General features: G+C 50.5%; 1 protein-coding gene across 1 annotated transcript in view; it reads left to right on the top strand.

Annotated features, from left to right (window-relative positions):
- LRFN2 (leucine rich repeat and fibronectin type III domain containing 2) overlaps positions 1 to 5176 on the top strand; it is a 41971-nt gene extending 36795 nt beyond the window's left edge. Inside the window, exon 2 of the mRNA XM_025270474.3 lies at positions 3892 to 5176. Coding sequence (XP_025126259.3) covers positions 3892 to 4855 — 964 coding nt within the window. The 3' untranslated portion in view covers positions 4856 to 5176. The remainder of the gene's footprint in view (positions 1 to 3891) is intronic.
- The last annotated feature ends 13656 nt before the right edge of the window (positions 5177 to 18832 follow it).

Here is an 18832-nt window from a genome sequence, read left to right on the forward strand (position 1 = left end):
AACAGCTTCTTTGTTGGGCTTCCCTGGTGGCTCAGATGATGAAGAATCTGCCTGCAATGTGGGAGACCCCAGTTCAATCCCTGGGTCAGGAAGATCCCCTGGAGAAGGGAATCTTCTTTGTATGCCGTTGCTCGAGGAGACGTTTGTCCAGGGGCAAGCACTGCAGTGAAGGGCACCAGGTCCCAGTCTGTCTCAAAGAGGGATCCAGGCTCCCCAGGCCTAGCCTGGGGGCAGTCAGTAGTCAGGAACAAAATGGGGTGGACATGGCCACATGGGCAGCAGATGAGGTTGGTTCTGTCACTAGGGTTTGGATAGTGCCTGATTCACATGACTTTCTCACGCAGGCCATCCTTTCGCTGCCTGGAGTGGGGAGCAGTCTTGCTTGTGATTAAGAACCAGGCTCTGAATCCTAGATACAAATCTGGTCTCAGCTCCATTCCCCCAAGGGAAAGTGAAAACTGTTTAGCTTCCTCCTTTCCTAAGTGGGAATGATAGCTTATCATTGTCAGGAGGCTAAATGAGATACTACATGTAAACTGCCCAGCACAAGGTTAGCACTTGGTGAATGTTGGTTATTATTGTCAGCAAAGGAAAGCTTGACTTCCAAGGAGGTTTGAGCCAGCTGGTTCTAGTTCTCCTGTTAAGTCCACACACACACACACACACACACACACACACACCACCCCCACTCCCCAACCCCCCAGAGAAAACAAGAGCTGCTTTTCTGCTCTTAATCCTGGGAAGCAGGCTTTTCTATGTGGCCTTGCTTCTGATGGACCATTTACAGTGCAAGGATTTCCCCAGCCTGACCCTTCGTCCTCGGTGCCAGCTGCTTGCTAAGGATCAGCCTCACCCTGAAACACCTCCCTTAACAGCAGCCCAGTTGCAGCTTCATCGCATCATGATCTTCCCTGACTTGGGAAGCAAGGGGGATGGGGAGAGGCCGGGCAGGGTCCACACAACGTCGCCCCAGGGAGGGCAGGAAGACAGGGCAATGGCTGTGAGGCAGCAAGGCACAGCGATCAGGAGCGGAGGCTCTGGGGCCAGACTGTCTGGTTCGGATCCCAGCTCTGCCACGTACTAGCTCGGCACTCTCAGGCAGGCAACTTAACCTTTCTGTGCCTCAGGTTCTTACATGTAAAACAGTAATAATAATGACCTCCCAACAATTGTTGGATTAAATGAGTTAATCCTCTTAACGATCTTGGCACAGAGGAAGCCCTCAGTGTTGGCTACTCTTCGTAGTAGTAGTAGTAATAGCCGGGTCTGCTTCCAGGATAAGACAGCTAAATACTGAGATGATTTCTAGGCTCAGAGTCCCTCTCCTGTGTCCTGGGATTGTGGTGAGGTTTAAACACAATATTGAGTGTGAAAACCCTTGTCACATACCAGGGGTTCAATAAACCAGCCAACCCATCCCCGCCCTAAAGGGATATGTTCATTTATTGCTCATGACCCAGAGAGGTGGCTGAGTGAGGTGGGTCAGAGTGGACAGGAGCTGGACTGCCTGGGTTTGAATACTGACTTGGCCATGTTACGTTTGCCTAACACCTCTGCAGAAAAAAGACCACGACAGTAGCTGCTTCAGAGAGTCACTGTAGGGCTAAGCGAGTTGATAGACATAGGGTGCCTAAAGCACAGCCTGAACACACTTGCCTTGAAGCATTTGCTCTACTGTCGTCCGGCTTCCCAGGGGCGCTAGCGGTAAAGCACCTGCCTGCCAGTGCGTGAGACTGAGAGACACGGGTTCAACCCTGGGTTACAAAGATCCCCTGGAGGAGGGCATGGCAACCCACTCCAGTATTCTTGCCTGGAGAAACCCTATGGTCAGAGGAGCCTGGCAAGCTATAGTCCATAGGGTCGCAAAGAGTCGGACACAACTGAAGCGACTAAGCACACACCCTACTATTTGTCACCATTCTGGGTGTGCATAGCTCCTGCCGCTCCAACTCACGACGCTCACATCGCTACCCTGAGGTGGAAGGAAGTGGACTCTGCACAGCAGCGGGCCCAGCAGAACCGAGCTTCTGTTTGTGGAGGAGCGTGAGCCTCAGTGAGCTGAGTTGCTCCATGGAAGGGGCTGGCTGATCTGCAACAGGCCGGGGCAGGGTTTTCACTGAGATGAGGAAAATCATCCTCATTTGTGGAAAGGAATAAGCCCAGACTGTGGATCTAGAAGCTAGTGTCAAAGCCCCAACTGCCTCATCCTGGCAGTCCCAGCTGGGTGACCTCAGGCAAATCACTTAACCTCTCTGAGCCTTGGCCAGTCCTCTGTGATCTGAGGGCCCAGGCTTGCCATGACGCACAGGTGGGACAGATAGACCTAAGGGGCTGGGTGCAGGGCCTTTGCTGGATCCAGGCCCCCAACTCCTCCACTCACCTCTTCTGCCCCACGCACTGTAGCTATAGGATGGGGGTGGGCATGGGGCAGAGGACTCAATTTCTTCGTGTGGCTTCCCCAGCAGCCTAGAGGGGCCGAGAGTGAGGCGCGAGGCAGGAGCCTCCAGGGCTGCCCACTGACAAGACGTCAATACCTGCCTGTCAGTCCCAGCCTCCGTGCGCAGTTCCCAGGTGGAAGTCTTCAGGCTCCAGGATTTCATGTTTGAGGTCTCAATTAAGCTGCCTGGGTGTGAGCCATTGACGGGCACAGATGGCGCTGGAGTAGCAGGGGACAGGAGCACACCGGGCTCTTTGGGAGTGTTCGTCTGGGGGGCAGTGGGGGAGGCTGCAGGGAGATGTGGCTCCTTTCGGCCGAGGTGAGTATTTCTGCAAGAGTGTATGTGGGATGAGACAGGCGTCGTTTCTACGAACTCCCACCAGAAGGCATGCTGGAAGGGCTAAGGCTAGGGTGGACCGGCCCCAGTGTGGGGAGATTGCTGCCCTCTCTGACCCTCCCTTAAGGTGGAGGGAGCCGTAGAGGCCTCCCCAACCAGTGATACTGCCCCGGGGGTCTTTGGATGCCCTTGGCCTGCTATGGCAGTGATGGAGGACCCCTCCCCTCCCTCTGGGAAGCAGAGTTCCCCCCAGTCGTCAACGTTGCACCCTGCCCTTCCCCTCCAAGCAACACCCCTCTTCACGCCTCCAGTTTCCTTCTGCCTAGACCCCCCCACCCACCCCAACCCGTGTGCAGCAGTGAAGTTGTCCCTCCTGAGACGTGAGAAAGCCGTCTGGAGAGGAGGATGGCCTTGGCCCCCGAGGACAGGACCTTGTCGGTGACAGCACAGCTCAGGCTCGGAACGGCGCTCAGTCAGTGCTGGGGAATCTCCCAGGACAGACAGCGGGGTGCATGGCTGACCTGAGTCTCACCCCCATGGCCCAGAGACTGAGGGGCTGTTTGAAGCGGACAAGGCAGAATGGGGTGGGGAGTCCCTTTTGTTTAATTGCTGCTTCTTCACATCTTTAATCTCTCTGCCTCCCCCTCCGCCCCTCCCCCATGCCTCCTCTCTCTTCTCTCCCTTGAATCTCTCCCCTTTGGTCTCCGAACCTCCAACTCTTAACTGCTTTCCACCGTCAACTACCTCCTGTTCCATTCCCTTCTTGGTCACACTCAACATCGATTTATTTCCACATCTTCTGGGTTGTTTTCCGCACCTGGTTGCCGATGTCTCTTTCTCTGTGTATTTGGCTCTGACACATCTGCCCCCTTTCCCCCCATCTCTGTTCTCCTGCCTGGGTCCCCCTCCTCTCTGTCACGCCCTCTCTCCCTTTTCCTGTCTCTCCACCCGTCACCTCCCCTCTCTGCCTCATTCTTTCTGTGCCTGTGGCTCTCTCCTTCTCCACGTCTCCTCTCTGTCACCCTCTCTCTTTCTTCCACTTCTGCCCCTGTCCCCCCATCACCTGACTGCTCCTCACCATCCCTCCCCCTTTGGACCTATCCCCTCCACCTCCCAGGATGATCCCAGCCTCCAACAAGGCCTTTGTGGTCAACAACCTTGTGTCCGGGACTGGCTACGACCTGTGCGTGCTGGCCATGTGGGACGACACGGCCACCACGCTCACGGCTACCAACATCGTGGGCTGCGCCCAGTTCTTCACCAAGGCCGACTACCCGCAGTGCCAGTCCATGCACAGCCAGATCCTGGGCGGCACCATGATCCTGGTCATCGGCGGCATCATCGTGGCCACGCTGCTGGTCTTCATCGTCATCCTCATGGTGCGCTACAAGGTCTGCAACCAGGAGGGCGCGGGGAAGCCCGCGGCGGCCGTCACCAACGTGCACTCCCAGACCAACGGGGCCCAGCCGCCCGCTCTGGGCAGCGTGCCCAGCGGGGCCCCCGTGCCCGGACCGCCCAAGGTGGTGGTGCGCAACGAGCTCATGGACTTCAGTGCCAGCCTGGCCCGAGGCAGCGACTCCTCTTCCTCCAGTTCCCTGGGCATCGGGGAGGGGCTGGGACGGGGCCCCTGGAGGCTCCCACCCCCTGCCCCCCGCCCCAAGCCCAACCTTGACCGCCTCATGGGGGCCTTCGCCTCCTTGGACCTCAAAAGTCAGAGAAAGGAGGAGCTGCTGGACTCCAGGACTCCAGGCGGGAGGGGGTCTGGGACGTCGGCCAAGGGCCACCCCTCGGACCGAGAGCCACTGCTGGGGCCGCCCGCGGCCAGGGCCAGGAGCCTGCTCCCCTTGCCCCTGGAGGGCAAGGCCAAACGCAGCCACTCCTTCGACATGGGGGACTTTGCGGCCGCGGCTACCGGAGGGGTCGCCCCCGGTGGCTACAGCCCCCCACGGAGGGTCTCGAACATCTGGACAAAGCGCAGCCTCTCTGTAAATGGCATGCTCTTGCCCTTCGAGGAGAGTGGGCTGGTGGGGGCCCGAGGAACTTTTGGCAGCTCCGAGTGGGTGATGGAGAGCACGGTGTAGGCCTGGGGGTGGGCCTCCTCCCTCCCACCCTACCAGGGTGGGGGAAGGGGAAGCATCTTTACCCACAAGTCTTTGTGGAGTTTCCATGGTGATGTTTACATCCAGGGACCATTTTGTCTCCCTGTCAACGGCCTCCCCCCTCCCCACTACGCCACCCACACACACCTTCCCAGGCCCGTCCCCCACCACCCGTCGGGGTGTGCTCAGGGAAAGCGGACTCGATCGCTCACATGTCAGACTGAGCCCTGAGTGTTTGGAAAGGCAGGGCTCCTGCCCTTCTAATCACAAATGTAGCCTATAAGCAAGCGGCTTTGGATTGCGGATGGTTCCAGTGTTGTTTTTGTTTCTTAATTTATTTCTTCCACGTCCCAGACTCCTCCTCTTCAGTGACACAGATAATGGAGAATTTATGCTACACAAAAGCAGGTCCCAGCAGCCCTGGTAGTGGGCAGTTGCTGCCAACTGAGCAAAGCAGGGAATGATTTGGGTGGCACATTTGTTTGGGGGAAGATTGAAGTCCTCCACCTAGACTCTCTCATTACTCCCAAGTCCCCACACTCAGGAGGAGTGAGTGAACCCCCCATCACTGGCCCAGCTTCCTTTGCTTCTCAAACACAACGCCCCACACCCAGCACATCAGCTTAAACCAGAAGGGTAACTTCCAGGACTCTACATGCGGGAGAGGGAGAAGGGTTTTATGAGACCCATGGGTATAAGGTATGTTAACTTATGGAGGTGCTTTGGGATTTTTGCTTCTTTTAAGGGAAGCTGGGACGGGGTGGGGCATGGTTGTGAGGGGCTTGCCAAGAGGTTTTCTCTTAAGGGGAGCAGACTCGAAGGAGCAGAAGGAGCACTGGACACAGAGTCCAAAGCTGCGAGTCTGGGTTTCAGAGCCACCACCCAATACCCAGTTGAATACAGCAGGCAAGACCCTTTCTCTCTGGGACCTCAGGCTCCTAATTCATAAAATACCAAGAGTGTACCAAATCTCCAATCCCAGCTCGAAGGACTAAGGACTCTTCATAACTAAATGAGTTGTAGGATTTTGAAGATCGAAGAGGTGTTTGCGATCATTTCACCCTTAACCTTCTCTCTCCTTCCCGCCAGAGTCCAAGGGGGCCTGCCCAAGGTCACATAGTGAGTTAGTGACCAAGTCAGGGCAGGGCCCAAGACCACGTACCTCTTGGGGGTGGTGTCTGAAATCTGTTACCAAGTTTTCACCGTGGCTAGGGCGTTTCTGTGTCTAGAGCCTGTCCTTCGTTGTTCTTGAAGAAGGTGGCTCAGAGTGGGACACGGGGACACAAGGGCTGCCTTCCATGATGCCAGTCAGGAGGCGGATCTGTCATGGAAATGACAAGATGAGGAGGGGCACATGGGTTTCTGTCCATCTGGAGACTGAACCCCACACTCACAGACACTCGCGAGAGGAGACAGAGGACTTGTGGCCAGTGCGGAGGAAGGCATCTGGAAGCATCTGGAGGGTCTTCCCCAGCATCTCTGTCTCTCTTGGCCCCTGTCTATCCCAGGTCTCGCCTCACTGCCAACACACTACCTCTCCCCACCTCATTCCTTTCTCTCCCAAACCTCCACCACAGAGTCCTAGCCTCCGTCTCTCCCTCTCCCTCCTTCTGCCACTTGCCGACCACACAGCCTACAAAGCATACAGGTGAGCCCATTTGGGGCTGAAACGTTCTGATGGGCTCAGGCCTGGAGCTGAGCTGGTGATCTCCCAGCCCCGCCCAGAACACACAGGCAGAGGGCAGGGAACCGTCTATGCAGGACTGCCTTCTGGCTCCCGCCCAGGAGCCTCCAGACCCCATGCCTTCCTCCTTCCCTGCCCCCTCCTCTCTCTCCTCACCTTCCCTCCTCTCTCCTGTCTTCATTTCTTTTCTGCTGGTGCCTCTCTGCCTCCCCCCAGTCCCTTTCTGGTCCTGACCAGGTCATCAACAGACCGGGCCGGGCTCTTCCTGAGACCACAAGCTCACTTCCACTCCCAGCTCTGGAGCACAAGCTTTCTGCAGTCATGGGAGACCTCCAGCCTCGGTGGCGTGAAAGAAAATCTCCCCCACCCTCCCTTTCTCTGCCCCACTTTCCTGCTCTCCTTTTTCCCTCTGCACTTTCTCACTCAGCCTTTTCTAAATGTAGCCATTGAGGAGGTGACCCCAAGTGCCACTCTCTTTTTGCCTTTGGGTTCAGACGCCTAGAGGAAAAGGGGTAGACTTGGGAAGCGAGGGGAACCAACTGTCTGTTCTCGTCGGCGGCTCCAAGCTCTGTCGTGACATGATATGTTACTAGCACTTGTGTTTGTCAGGTTTGGAAAGCGACATCCCTGTGGGCAGAATACAAATGCCAACCTTCTCCTTTGCTAAAAAAAAAAAAAAAATAGTGTACAGTAAAATGTACAGTTTTAAAAACAACTAACCACACTTCTTCGGAGAGACAAAAAAAAAAAAGAACATTCCTGTGTCTGTGAAGTCTGCTGTTTATTTCTCTGGAAACTGTGGTTTTCTGAAGGTGGCCTTGAGATGGCATTTTTCTCTCACACCTATGTCTGGTTCTGCCTGGTGAGAGCCTGCTTCCTGCCAAGTTCACATAAAACACGGGAGCCTTCCGAACTAAGAGAGAATGGACGCACCCTCCTGGAGTAAAGGTCAGTAGAGGGTCTGGAATGAAGCTCCAGGCGAAGAAGGAATAGTTCAGTCTGTCCAGGCTACCTACCACCTGACGGCTCTGTCCTCTCACCTTCAGCCCTGCTTCCTTTTTCCTGGACAGTGGCCACCACCACACATGGCCACTAGGGGCGCCAGAGTGCCTTCCACCCACTCTGGGTGAGCCCAAGATGGCATTTGTTTTTTTCTAAAGGGTCTTTTACTGGGGAAGCAGGACAACAAGGTGGGGCTAGGGGTAAAGAACCTGCCGGCCAATGCAGGAGACATAAGAGACTCAGGTTCGATCCCTGGGTTGGGAAGATCCCTTGGAAGAGGGCATGGCAACCCACTCTAGTATTCTTGCCAGGAGAATCCCCATGGACAGAGGAGCCTGGCGGGCTACAGTCCACAGAGCCACAAAGAATCTGACACAACTGAAGTGACTGAGCACTCACGCATGCGAGACAACAAACCAAAGCACAGACCCACGGGAGAGAAACAAATGAGCTTCTGGAACACAGCTTCCCAACCCTATCTTCCTCTAGTGTCTAGGTCAGCACTGTCTAAGAGGTGTAAAGTCTGTGCTGCACTGTAATTTTAAATTTTCTAGAAGGCCATTAAATCAAGTATAGAGAACCAGGTGAAGTTAATATATAGTTTATTTAACCCAATATATTAAAATATTTTTATTTCAACATATAATCACTACAGAATTATTAATAAGATATTGTACCCTTTTTCTGTACATAGTGTTGGGAATCTGATGTGTGTTTCACACGGCACATCTCAGTTCAGACTAACTGGCTTTAAAGTGCTTGAGAACCGCACGGAGCTCGTACAGCCAGCTCTACGTGTACAGCCACTGACTTGCGAGCTCAGCTTCTGGAAGTGGAAGGAAGCTAACAGATACTGAGCTCCTACAGTTCTAGGTCCTGCGCTGCTGCTTCAGCTGCACGTATCACTAAACCCTCACGGCAGCCTCTCAAGGTAAATACTATTATGCCAGTCTTTCAGATGAAGGGCTGAGGCTCAGCGAGGTTAAGTAACTTGCACAAGGTCACACAGTAAGTCTGGCTGCAAACCCTTAGCTCCTCCCATGACATCACACTACCTCCCTCACTCTTTCTTCCTCCCTTCAACTCATTAGCTTCAGACAGTATTTTGTCCTGGCTGAAGTAGTCAAATTTATAGTCTAATCTGAAAGCCCTTGGTTTGGCCTCAAGGACTAAAATTCTCAGAATGTTGACTCAAGGTCCTCTTGGTTAAGTGGCTTCTTCTGACCCCACATTAGTCTTTTTGGCCTTTTTTGGCCAAAAAGTAGTACATTCCTACTCTGGCCAGGAAAATCCACCCAGGCTTCAGATGGTCCTGCCCAGACCTTACCATTCCTCCTCCTGGCCTGGTGACCTCTAGAGGTCCCTTGTTTAATAGTTTTCCACCTCCAGCATCATCTGGTCCTCTCTGCCCTGAAAGCCTGTAACTTTGTCTCCTAAAGACAGAAAACCTCACAATAGCTCACTCCAAAGACCAAACCCATCTTCCTGTCTCTTCCTAATTCAAAAACCTCTAACTGAAGAGGTGTTTGCCTACCAGATCCTCTTTCCTGATAGACAGAAGGCTTTAGCTCTCTGATCTCTTGCAGAAGAGAGGTAGCTGATACACTCTGAGCCTGGCTGAATTATTAATCTTTCTGGCAAGACTTCAACCCTCTCTCCCCAAGTTCAGTCCACAAATTGATACAGTCCACAGATTCTCCTCAAAGGAGATTTTTTTCATTTTGCCATGATTGCAGCACTAAAATTCCAAAAGAACTTAGACTTGCTTTTTTTTTTTTAAGTGATATCATTTTTAACCAGGTAAGAGGAAGGTCACTGTCTCAGATGTCCCCCTTTCCACATGGGTAGTAACTTTTCTCGCAGAGTCTGTGGGTATCGATTTTTTCTAAGTACAGGCTGAGTACTTCTGTGTCTTCTGTTGTCTGTTCTCAGTGTTTGCAGTAAAGGTCTCAGGGCTTCAGTAAACTGGGTGGGGCTTCCTTTGTTTTTGCAGCCATAGGGATTTCTGCAAACTGCTGCTGGTGAAATAGACACAGTTATCCAAAAGAAAGGGCTTCCCTGGTGGCTCAGACGGTAAAGAATTTGCCTGCAATGCAGGAAACCCAGGTTTGATTCCTGGGTAGGGAAAATCCCTTGGGAAGGGAATGGCTACCCAGTCAAGTATTCTTGTCTGAAGAATTCCATGGACAGAGGAGCCTGGTGGGCTATAGTCCATGGGGTTGCCAAGAGTCGGACATGACTGAGCGACTAAGCATGCATGCATCCGAAAAAAACCACTGTTGGCAAGGAGCAGGCAAAATCTAAACACATAGTTTTGCACATCACGCTTAGATCCCCAGACCCGTGTGATGCAGTTGGCGGCAGGAAAAGTTTGCTGTGAAAAGAAGGCTTCTCACAGGTAAACAACTGAGGTTTCTACCTTTGAATAATAAAATCAGACCCCTACATGGATTGCTCCGCAAACATCTCAAAGGAACACTACCCCCTTCTCAGTCTAAAAATATCTATTTGTGTTTTCAGCCTTTAAACCAAAGATCTTAGATTCTCAGCTTTCATTTTCTTATTTCAAGTTCCCAAGCTCACAGCAGTGAATGTTTACAAGGCTCATAGGTTTCCCTTCCCTGCAGCCTCTAGCAGAGGGAAATTAATATGTTTCCCAACAGACCAAAGAGGGAAGCTGACCTTTCCCTCTCCAGCTATCCTGTGATCCCCAGAAGGGCCATCCAGCGTCTTTGGACAAGTGCAGCGGTCTTGTCCCATGATCTTATTTGGAACAATGTTTGGCATCTTTCTTCTGCTCACTGACTCCGGGGAAACGGACCCAGATTGCAGGCTCTAGTCTGGTTATGGTCCTGCTTTGTTGGGATAAGGATCTTCTAATCCTTTTAGCCAACAGTTGAGTGTACTCCTGGTGAACACAGCCAGCATTCTCCCCACCACTGAGTGCTGGAGTCTCTCTGGGGCTGCGCTGAGGAAGATCTCACTATCCAGGCCCTTCCTGGGATGTCAGTGCAGCCTGCAGTTACTTACCTGGCTTCCTGTTGATGAGAGGGTGAATCTGGAATTTCACCCATCTCCATGGGATCCCCAAGCCCGTCTGGTCCACAGCCAGTCAGCCTACTGACCAACTTCCCATGGCCCTGGGCCCCTCCGTCCAGGCTGCCCATCTGGGGGGTGATGATGAGCATACCCCCTCTTCTTCTGTCACCTCCTCTGTAACATGTGTTCATTGGTCCTTTCTGGCACATCCAGCAGCGATATAAATCCAGAGTTTATATGTCTTTCCTGGGTGAATGTCTTTCCTTTGAATCCCCAGTGCTGTATCTGAGGTGTCCTTGGTTCCCCAAACCATGGTTACATCTATCAGCTGACCTTTCTGTGACCAATCCCACTTTCCCATGAGACAAAACCTCAGAGCCCCACACCTGTCCCCTCCATCTCTGACTTGGCATGTCCGGGTAACAAGCAAGTATCTTGTTCACCATTTGAGAAGGAATATTGCCAAGAAGAAGAGAATTAAGCCTTCAGTTACATCCAGTAATCTTGAATGTTACCCTCCTGGGTTTCCTATCATACCCTTTCCACACATTCCTTGGGGGATCTCTCGAGGATAATATTCTGCCTACCAGGGATTGGCTGGTTGCCTTAACTACCCTAATTATGGGAAAGTTCTCATCCATTCATAGGTTGACACAAGCTTGGTATTTTCCAAGCTGACGTTGAACTGCAAGATTACATTGATAATAGCTGACATTCATTGAATTTCCTGTGTGCCAGGCACTGTTCTAAGAGCTTCCTATAGATTGTCTCAATTTATCATCAAAACAATCCAATCAAATGGGTTACTATTATCATCCCCACTGGGGAAGCTAAGGTAGAGAGGGGTTAAATAACTTGCCCAAGGTCACACAGCTAGTGAGTGGCAGAGCTGGGTAAACATTCAATAAATTGATTTACACTGAAGTTACCTACAGAACTGCAGAGACCATTAGAGATGCAGAGCTTGCTGGGTTTTAGGTCAGAGCTTGAATCTTGGTATGTGAACCTTGAACTTGAGAAAATGAACCAGAATAAAAAGTGAGAGAGTTGGAGCAATCAGCACTGGGTGTTTTCAGCAAGCATCTGCTGACCTACTGCATGCCGAGCACGCTCTAGTGTGGAGAGAAATCAAAATAAAAGTGAAGGACACCGGGCACGCACTGGAGGGCCTTACACACTTCCTCAAGGGGCAGGGTTAAGCTGGTTTCCAGGTCTCTGGTTTTACAGAGGTGGCCTATTTTCATTCCTTAAAACTTATAGATCTACTACCCAGGAGGAGACGTATGGGTGGATGGATTGGCCTCAAGCCCACACGGCACCTCTGACTAGAAGAATTCACTAGATTTTAAGTTTCAAAGGGACCAGCATGGTGACGTGACTAGCTTTGGGTCAAAGGGACCCAGGCAGGACCAGAATCCTGTACTGGACAAGCAGGGGCAGAGGGATAACAACTGTGGCAATCCCAGGAACTTCTGAGGTGGCTGGGAGGAGGCCTGGAAGAGGGCAGATGGACAGCTGCGAAGAACTGGAGGGTCCTGAATAGCCTGAGGCAGGAGCACCTGCTCCTGGAGGAGGAGGGGCATCCAGTGTGAGGAGCTGGCTTCAGAGTCTGTTTTTTGGCCTGAGTTTTCTTTCTTATAAAGTAACAGTGGTAAGTATCATCTCTGGTATGTACGCCTGAGGAGTTACCATTTAGTTATATAGATCACACATCGGGTTGGGAAAGGCAGAGTGATAACGGTCATTATTATTAATGATATGCATCATTGAAAACATTATTATAAGTTACAGCATATTAGCAATAATATTAGGGATCTCAGGCTCACAGAATCTCAGGGCTCACAGAGCTATTAGAGGTCATCCACGCTAGCCTCCCTCAATGGGCATTAGAATCACCTGTTCAATATCCATGAAAACTATTCGTAATCTTATTACCGGTAAGCTCACGCATGATGAATTTCAGAATCCACCCCAGACAAGGAGCGGCTCCCTGTACTCCAGTCAGACCAGTGCCTGATGGTTATGCTTCCTGGTGGGCCCTTGCAGAGCCGTCATTCCTTCCTTCACAAGAAATCCAGAGCCCAGAGAGAAAGTAGCTCGCAGACACTGCTGTGGCCCAACAATGGTAGGAAACCAGCTATAGAGCCACAGTCCTGCAGGGAAAATCGCCCCTGGGTGCAGTCAGGGGAGGGGAGGAGCTGCTGTTTCCTTGCTGAATCAACCCTGGTCATGTCATTGAGAGAAGGAAGGAGGCAGGAAAGGAGCAGAAAGTACATGGTAGCCTCTGCAGTCCCTGATGCTCCTTTAATTTCTGAGATCCACTGTCCCAGCAGTTAGAAGGACCTGGAAGATTCCAGACCTCTTCCCTAGGTTCCCTCACGCATCGATTCCCCAATCCCTGCTCCCCCTTCACCCTTGTCCCAGGTCTGACATAATGATGAAAATCAAACCATCAGGGCTCTGGAATGACAAGTGCTGCCACTGAAAACCTCCCACTGGCTTTTCCTTATTCCTTTGGGTGAGAAGACCCTTCTACAATGTAAGTACTTATAGGAAGACTCTGTCAGGTGCCAGGTAAACAGGGAGAGGCTGGCTCTGTACAAGAAAGTAGAGGGGCCAGAGGGTCCCCTTTGGAGTCAGGTGATGAGTACTCCCAAGGGGTGATGGGATGACCCCAGGCAGCCCTCTCCCCAGCCCCCTCTGCCTCTCCTTAACATCCAGGTCTCCTGTAGCAAAAACATCCATCTGCTTGGGGTGGAAAGATCATAATTGGCTCCCAGTTTGGTTTTTACTTCTGAAACATCACACTAGTCCCAGCTTGAATGAAGAAAGAGTGTTAGAGAAACATCTCACCCACTCTGGAGGTGGAGGGGCTGGCTGGAGCGTGCAGAGCTCTCCCCTTGTGAGCGCTGCCAGCACACAGGTGCTTCAGGAAGGGCAGCAGGACACGATGCTGGGGATCAGTGACCCCCACACCCTAAGAGCTTGGCTTCCATGTCGAAAAATAAATGGAGACAACTGTGGGTCACCTTGAGGTCTGGGAGGAGGTGGGGAGTGCTGCGACAGCGATCAAGGGGCCTCATTCTTCCTGTATCTTCACACTTTTAAGCCTTCTGTTGAGATTCTACCTTCTGAGGAATCCTTCAAACGGCTGTAGGTTAATTCAGCCCTGCCCTGCTAGGGAAGCGGAGGCTGGGACTTTTCCTGGGACTTTTCTGTTGAGCTCTAGGGCCCTCCGTCCTCCTTGAGATTTATGGGAAAATGGGGGTCTGTGCCAGGCATGATAAAATCCCCTTGCCTGAGCTGCCTCCATCTTTGGTTTGGAGTAAAATACAAGACGGAGCGGGCCTAGGCAAGAGTATCCAAGTCTACTCTGGAGGAGTAAATGGCAACCCACTCCAGTATTCTTGCCTGGAAAAAACCCCATGGACAGAGGAGCCTCGTGGGCTATAGTCCGTGGAGTTGTAAAGAGTTGCACACGACTGAGCGCTCACTCACACCATGGCTTCTTTGGTGAGCCGTGTTCTTTTTCAGGTGCCTTGGCTAAGATTTTAAAATCACACACACACACACTTCTACACATTTGAGATTTTGATTGGCATCGCAGTGAATCTGAAGACCAGATCCAGTGACCTGCCATCGTTGCAATATTGACTCATAACTCAAACATGGTGTCTCACTCCACTAATTTAGGTCTCTGTAATTTCCTCCAATGTTTCCCCCACTTTCTGCATAAAGGGCTTGTATATCTTCTGTTAGGTTTATTCCAAGGAATTTGATGTTTTGATATGGTATAAATGGTAAAATTTCAAAATTCCAAAATTTTCATTTCATACTCTTTAAAAGACTGTTTGCTGTTTAAAACTATAATACTTTCAATGTATCATGGGGTTCATAACATGTTGAAGTAACCTATATAACACTGATAATACAATATTAAGAAAAGATCAATAAAATTATAATTAGGGGAAAAATAAATAAAATTATAATTAAAGAGTATCCAATTCCAGGGGTGGTCAACCAGTGTTCCTTCCCCACATCCAACTTTGTCTGCAGAATGGTGGAGGATGAAATGTAACTGGAGACACTTATGATACATAAAGTCAGCAGCAGAGGTAGAGAGCCTGTGTGGCATCTCACTATCAAAAAACGAATTCTTTCACATGGTTTACCATTGCCTCCATTCCTTACCTAAAAACTCCAACTTATACATTACTTCTTTCCCCACTTTAGAGATGTTCCAAACTGAGGATGAAAGTTGCCCATTTCCCCCCAAGTTCTTATAGAGCTTATGAAGCAGAGTGGGTCTCAAACTAAATTTTCTGACCCCACAATTGGAGTTGCCTTCACATGACACCCCCAACACTCAGCCATCACAGTGCTGGCTGCCACAACAGGAAGGCAGGCAGCCAGAGGTAGGAAAGACAACCACACAGGCAGGTCTTGGAGAGGCAGGCAAAGGCTACAGGACCCTAGGAAGTTGAGAGATGGGGCTGAGAAGGGCAGCTCTGCAGGAATTCTATGTGGATATGAGGCTTGGCCCACTGGGGACAGCCCAGATGGGAGAGGGGTCATAGACTCTAATCCATCTTGGGATAAGCAAAAAAGAACGGATGTGAGAGGGGTCCAAGCAAGGATGAGCAGGACAGGAATGCAGGGCAGGATAGGAAGAGTAGTTGGGAGGACAGCTGTGCAGGTCCAAGGTGTGGATCCAGTCCATCGACCATCCTCATCTAGAACAGGGGGAAGGAGCAGAAGGCTGGGGTGCACTCCACAAGGAGTGCCCTTGAGGGCCCTCTACCCAGTGAAGCCAGGAGGCGAGCAGGGCCCACCAAGGAGTTGGTTGTTTTTAGGATTTGAGTGATTGTGCGGTAAGCTTTGAGGCTCTGATTTCTCAAAGGAACCAGTCTTGCAAAGATTCTTGACCCATGTAGTAAGAGAGTGAAAGTGAAGTTGCTCAGTCGTGTCTGACTCTTTGCGACCCCATGGACTGAGGAGCCTGCAGGCTCCTCAGTCCATGGGATTTTCCAGGTAAGAATACTGGAGTGGGTTGTCATTAAATCGTGGCTATGTCTGCACCTGTATTTCAAGGTCTACTGAAGGAAGAAAGGGCTGGCTTCTCCATGATACTGGAGACTTTGGGGCACAGCTGCACCATCAAACCCACTTGCCTCTTCCAGGTCTCCACGAGGGGATGGCTGGAGACTAGATGAGTGGAGAATGATGGAAGGTCATGAGCCCCAGGCCTTTCAGATTGTTCCAGAATGCACTGACCTGCCACAGCCAGTATCTGGGAAGAGGGCTGCTGCACAGAAAGATGGAAATCTTTCATAAAGTTTTACAGAATCTGGGTTGGCCTTGAACCAGCTTGGGGAGGGAGGACTTGGGACTGCCTTCCTTTTGGTTGTGATACACCCTAAATAGGCTAGTTCTTTTCAGAATACAAAGGATTGTCCAAGCAGGAGCGAGGGAACTAGCGTTATTTATCAAACAGTGTGGTAAGCATCTCATATACTTCATGTATTGTTCCTCATAGTCTTCACCCATCCTGGTGACCTAGGGGTTAGATTATCCATTTTCTGAGAAAACAGATACAGAGATGTTAATGACTGGCTGTAGGTCATACAACTAGTTAGGGAGAGGGCTGGAGATTTAATCACTCAATAACTGCAGTTGCCCCCAAAGTAACCTATGCAACAGCTAATGACATTAGAATTTCAGTGAATTTTCTGGAAGGTGAGCAATGAAGACGGACTCTGACATTAAAAAGTAGAAGACATGGAGAGATGCACTGAGCAAGTATCTAGTGACTTCTCCGTGCCTCTCCCTTGCTTCTTGAGTCAAACTTTGCCCTGACAAACTAAGCACTAAATAAACCCCATGTCACTGTTTGTGTTTTTTGTTTTCACTTTCTTTTTTTTTTTTTAATTTTATTTTATTTTAAACTTTACATAACTGTATTAGTTTTGCCAAATATCAAAATGAATCCGCCACAGGTATACATGTGTTCCCCATCGTGTAAGGGTTGGAAAGAGGAGAGAAGTAATATAGAGCAATTAGGCAAGCGCACTGCACACCCCTCCCTTCAAAGGAGTTGGGTCTTTTTCCCATTTCAGAAATGCTCCTCTGTAAAATGGCCATAGTATCTACCTCCAAATCACAGAGCTCTCTACAGCACAAATAAACCCATAGGATTTGAGAAGTTACAGATTCATGATGCTGGAGAAGGCAATGGCAACCCACTCCACTACTCTTGCCTGGAAAATCCCATGGACAGAGGAGCCTGGTAGGCTGCAGCCCATGGGGTCGCTACAAGTCGGACACGACTGAGCGACTTCTTTCACTTTTCACTTTCATGCATTGGAGAAGGAAATGGCAACCCACTCCAGTGCTCTTGCCTGGAGAATCCCAGGGACGGGGAGCCTGGTGGGCTGCCGTCTATGGGGTCGCACAGAGTTGAACATGACTGAAGCGACTTAGCAGCAGCAGCAGCAGCAGATTCATGATGATTAATGATATGGATCAATGGTAACACTGTTACCAGGCAAGAGTAGTGGAGTGGGTTGCCATTGCCTTCTCCAGCATCATGAATCTGTAACTTCTCAAATCCTATGGGTTTATTTGTGCTGTAGAGAGCTCTGTGATTTGGAGGTAGAGAGATACTATGGCCATTTTACAGATGAGCATTTCTGAAATGGGAAAAAGACCCAACTCCTTTGAAGGGAGGGGTGTGCAGTGCGCTTGCCTAATTGCTCTATTTCAGGCCACTAGTGATTATTATCTTTCCCAGCATCAGGTTCTTTTCCAATGAGTCAGTTCTTTGCATCAGGTGGCCAAAGTATTGGAGTCTCAGCTTCAACATCAGTCCTTCTAATGAACACCCAGGACTGATCTCCTTTAGGATGGACTGGTTGGATCTCTTTGCAGTCCAAGGGACTCTCAAGTCTTCTCCAACATCACAGTTCAAAAGCATCAATTCTTCAGCACTCAGCTTTCTTCACAGTCCAACTCTCACATCCATACCTGACTACTGGAAAAAACCGTAGCCTTGATGGAGGAGAAGGGGACAACAGAGGATGAGATGGTTGGGTGGCATCACTGACTCAATGAACATAAATGAGTAGACTCTGGGAGTTGGTGATGGACAGGGAGGCCTGGTGCGCTGCAGTCCATGGGGTCGAAAAGAGTTGGACATGACTGAGTGACTGGACTATTATTATATGCATATTAGGCCCAGAGTCTCAAGGCTGGAAAGATCAGAGGTTTCCAAAGAAGCCCTCCTCCACTCACCAGTATTCCTGCTGGGTGGCGTGATTATACACAGGTCCATACCTTACATTCCTAAGTGCACCAAGGAACAGACAGATGAAGCATACTCTGTGCTTCAAGGAGCTCCAGGTTTATCCAGACTCCACCATTCCTCCTCTTTAAAAGGTGGCCAGAGCCATTACAGAAGACAACTCCAAGAATATTCTGTGATCATCACTGACATAGAAAAACACAGAACCAGGGCCCCAGAAGGAAAGTCTTAGGGAGGTCTGTTCTCTTGCCACATCAGTTCTGGTATCCATGGTACACAGGGAAGATAGGCATGGGAGAGAGGCAGAGGCACTGGGCAACCTCTGAGGCCCCAGGAAGCAGATGTTTGTGTTCCAGGACTGCCACTCCCACCTGCAGGATCCAGGGATGTTGCCCACACCTCCCAGGTGCACCTCACAGGCCAGTGATGTGATACCTGCGCTCTTCCATCCCTGCTCGAATGAGGACAAAGACCCCCCTCCTCCACCCTTTTCCCACCACCAATTTGTTCCTTTACAATTCTCCATTTATCCTCCATCAAGGACTAAAAGAACAAAGTTATAAAAATAGCAACTAATAAAATTCTAGGGCCTTAATATGAATCACTGTTTACCTGCTTCCTCTGACCTGACTTTCTGGTGGATAAATTTGTTCCCTTTTAGTTCCTGCCCTATTACAATGCAAATACTCAGAAAACTCTGCCAGGTGTCTAGTAAACCAGGTAATTCCAGGTCCCTAGAGGAGACAGTGATGAGTTTTATTCAAAGGCAGGGGTGGGCAGGCTGGGGTGCCCATTATAACATCCCCTCTACCCACCTCGAATTGCTTATTTCCCTGGGGATGCAAACCCCTTCCACCTGGTTTGAGTGGGAAGGATAAAAATGATCCCTATGAGTCTTCATTTCTGAATCAGCACACTGAACACAAGCTACAAC

The sequence above is a fragment of the Bubalus bubalis genome, chromosome 2 (genome assembly GCF_019923935.1).
Source record: "Bubalus bubalis isolate 160015118507 breed Murrah chromosome 2, NDDB_SH_1, whole genome shotgun sequence".
Classification (NCBI taxonomy): domain Eukaryota; kingdom Metazoa; phylum Chordata; class Mammalia; order Artiodactyla; family Bovidae; genus Bubalus; species Bubalus bubalis.